This window comes from Choloepus didactylus, chromosome 1 (genome assembly GCF_015220235.1).
Source record: "Choloepus didactylus isolate mChoDid1 chromosome 1, mChoDid1.pri, whole genome shotgun sequence".
Lineage (NCBI taxonomy): Eukaryota > Metazoa > Chordata > Mammalia > Pilosa > Megalonychidae > Choloepus > Choloepus didactylus.
In genome coordinates, this window is record NC_051307.1 from 194594733 (window position 1) to 194598272 (window position 3540).

The window sequence follows — 3540 nt, forward strand, 5'->3', positions numbered from 1 at the left end:
TACCTCTGTTTCTGGTGGTGCTATATTTTGTGTATTAATATATATTTTTTGACCATTCTAATTGAAGTTTGGAAAAGAGAGGGATTTCAAAGAATGGGTTTAGGAGAGTGTTCCTCAAAATTTAGTGTGAAAGACAATCTTCTCATTCACGCTACGAGAATCAAAATGCAGAGAGCTCCCCCACACCCCCACCTCTCGCAGGGGCTCTTGGCCAGGCGGGACCATGTTTGCCAGCATCGGCTAGAGTGGACTTTACAAGGCACCCCTGTCCAAGAGTCTTTTAAGGGGCCCAGTGCCTTGTCCCTTTTACTGATCCTCCTCCTGACACACTGTCAGAAGTTCTTCAAATATGACTTCCAAGCAGTCTAGAATGACTTCCAGATTTGGAGGTTGATGTGTGGAAAAATAATTTGCCTTGATCGAAAGATACTTTCTGCAGTAGTCTGCTTATTTATAATTTTAGGATATTTGAAAGAAGATATGGCAGCAGAAAATTTGCATTGTTTTTGGCTGAGTTCCTGGGTTTTGTCAGCCTTTTTAACTTTATCCGTGTTGAAGCTATGCAGTATTCATTTGGTATCACTGCAGCCAGTAATCTGCCTTCTGGATTCCTGGCACTGTGTTTGCTCTGTTTGTACCATTTTACTGCTCCATCCCAAGAGTACAAGTGGCACAAATTCTGACATTGATTTATATATTGGGACTACAGCTTTTCACCTCTGGTTCCTACCCCTGGATTGAGGCCATAGTGGACTTATTTCTGGTATCTGCTACAATAGCAATGTGTTAAAAGTTAATAAGGCTTTTTTTCGCAACGGGTTTGCCGCCAGAACACAGGTGTCGTGAAAACCATCCCTGATTCTTAAGCCAAAATGGGAAAGGAAAAGACTCATATCAACATTGTCGTTATTGGACACGTAGATTCGGGCAAATCCACCACTACTGGCCACCTGATCTACAAATGTGGTGGAATCGACAAAAGAACCATCGAAAAATTTGAGAAGGAGGCTGCTGAGATGGGAAAGGGGTCCTTCAAATATGCCTGGGTCTTGGATAAACTGAAAGCTGAACGTGAGCGTGGTATTACCATTGATATCTCCCTGTGGAAATTTGAGACCAGCAAGTACTATGTGACCATCATTGATGCCCCAGGGCACAGAGACTTTATTAAAAACATGATTACAGGCACATCTCAGGCTGACTGTGCTGTCCTGATTGTTGCTGCTGGTGTTGGTGAATTTGAAGCTGGTATCTCCAAGAATGGGCAGACCCGTGAGCATGCTCTTCTGGCTTACACACTGGGTGTGAAACAACTAATTGTTGGTGTTAACAAAATGGATTCTACTGAGCCACCCTACAGCCAGAAGAGATACGAGGAAATCGTTAAGGAAGTCAGCACCTACATTAAGAAAATTGGCTACAACCCCGACACAGTAGCATTTGTGCCAATTTCTGGTTGGAATGGTGACAACATGCTGGAGCCAAGTGCTAACATGCCTTGGTTCAAGGGATGGAAAGTCACCCGTAAGGATGGCAATGCCAGTGGAACCACACTGCTTGAAGCTTTGGATTGCATCCTGCCACCCACTCGTCCAACTGACAAACCCTTGCGTCTGCCTCTTCAGGATGTCTACAAAATTGGTGGTATTGGTACTGTCCCTGTGGGCCGAGTGGAGACTGGTGTTCTCAAACCGGGCATGGTGGTCACCTTTGCTCCAGTCAACGTTACAACTGAAGTCAAGTCTGTTGAGATGCACCATGAAGCTTTGAGTGAAGCTCTTCCCGGGGACAACGTGGGCTTCAATGTCAAGAACGTGTCTGTAAAAGATGTTCGTCGTGGCAATGTGGCTGGTGACAGCAAAAACGATCCACCGATGGAAGCAGCTGGTTTTACTGCTCAGGTGATTATTCTGAACCATCCAGGCCAAATCAGTGCTGGCTATGCACCTGTGCTGGATTGTCACACAGCTCACATTGCTTGCAAGTTTGCTGAGCTGAAGGAGAAGATTGATCGTCGTTCTGGTAAGAAGCTGGAAGATGGCCCCAAATTTCTGAAATCTGGTGATGCTGCCATCGTTGATATGGTTCCTGGCAAGCCCATGTGTGTTGAGAGCTTCTCTGATTATCCTCCTCTGGGTCGTTTTGCTGTTCGGGATATGAGACAGACAGTTGCTGTGGGTGTCATCAAGGCTGTGGACAAGAAGGCTGCTGGAGCTGGCAAGGTCACCAAGTCTGCCCAGAAAGCTCAGAAGGCTAAATGAATATTACCTATAACACCTGCCACCCCAGTTTTAATCAGTGGTGGAAGAACAGTCTCAGAACTGTTTGTCTCAATTGGCCATTTAAGTTTAATAGTAAAAGACTGGTTAATGATAACAATGCATCGTAAAACTTTCAGAAGGAAAGGAATGTTTTGTGGACCATTTGTTTTTGTGTGGCAGTTTTAAGTTATTAGTTTTTAAAATCAGTACTTTTTAAATGGAAACAATGACCAAAAATCTGTCACAGAATTTTGAGACCCATTAAAACAAAGTTTAATGAGAAAAAAAAAAAAAAAAAAAAAAAAAAAAAAGTTAATAAGTACTCTGAATCCCCTGCTGGATTGCGAAGTTATTTTCTTGGACACTCAAGCCCATATTTTCATCTTCAGAACCCACCAACAAAGCCCAAATGGGGATGGGGGCAACAGTGGGCATCCAGAGACAGCAGAGGATGGAGCTCCTTGATCGTCGGCTGATGCTTTCTCAGTTTACAAAAGTGAGGCAACAAAGACACCAGCAGGGAGGAATGATCCATTGGAATCAACTTTTCCCTCCTTTATGTCAGTGACAAAATATAAACTATCCTGATGGTCAGCAGTCTGAACGACAAGCGTCTCCTTCTCTAGAGTTTTCTGAAGAACAGGTCGCCCAACTCATGGAGATGGGGTTTTCCAGAGATGCTGTTTTGGAAGCCCTGAGAGCTTCAAATAATGACCTTAATGTGGCCCCCAACTTCCCGCTGCAGCACTGATGGGCCTGAGGCTCCGAAGACAGTGGATGCAGTTCCCACATGCAAATCAGCCCCAGAGGACCAGGCGCTACGATGTTCCTGTGGGTACAGGGAGGTCCCTACTGCTTCCCTGTCCAAAACTCCAAGATTATTTCAGTTTACAGTATCAAAAATAAGTTTGCTGTTAAATGAGCATGCATTTTCTATATTCTTTAATCTGATATTTCCCTTAATTTGGAGAATTGTCATTTACTCATTCCTAACGTGTCTTTAAAATGCATTAAAATCGCAAATTTCTGCAAGCAGTAAAATAGCAATCCAGATGGAAAAGTAATGCTGTTGTAATATTCTTCTTTTTACTAAAATGCATTAACCTACATAATATTTGATCATCATAATCTTAAAGGGGAAAGGGGCACTGTCATTTCAGAAAGGTTATGTCAAATTATTTGTTACGGACTTTTTTAATCACTGTTTTTTTTCTCAAATTTGTTCTTAAGCCCCATTGGCTGTCCATCACATGGACTTCCTAGGAGGTGAGCAATACCT

General features: G+C 43.2%; 1 protein-coding gene and 1 pseudogene across 1 annotated transcript; both read left to right on the forward strand.

The window, feature by feature from the left end:
- The first annotated feature begins 223 nt into the window (after positions 1–223).
- LOC119543268 lies at positions 224–3012 on the forward strand (annotated as a pseudogene).
- LOC119543263 (elongation factor 1-alpha 1) lies at positions 814–2325 on the forward strand. Its single transcript, XM_037848018.1, has one exon. The coding sequence runs from the start codon at positions 873–875 to the stop codon at positions 2259–2261; it is 1389 nt and encodes a 462-aa protein (XP_037703946.1). The 5' UTR covers positions 814–872; the 3' UTR covers positions 2262–2325.
- Positions 3013–3540: the final 528 nt, after the last annotated feature.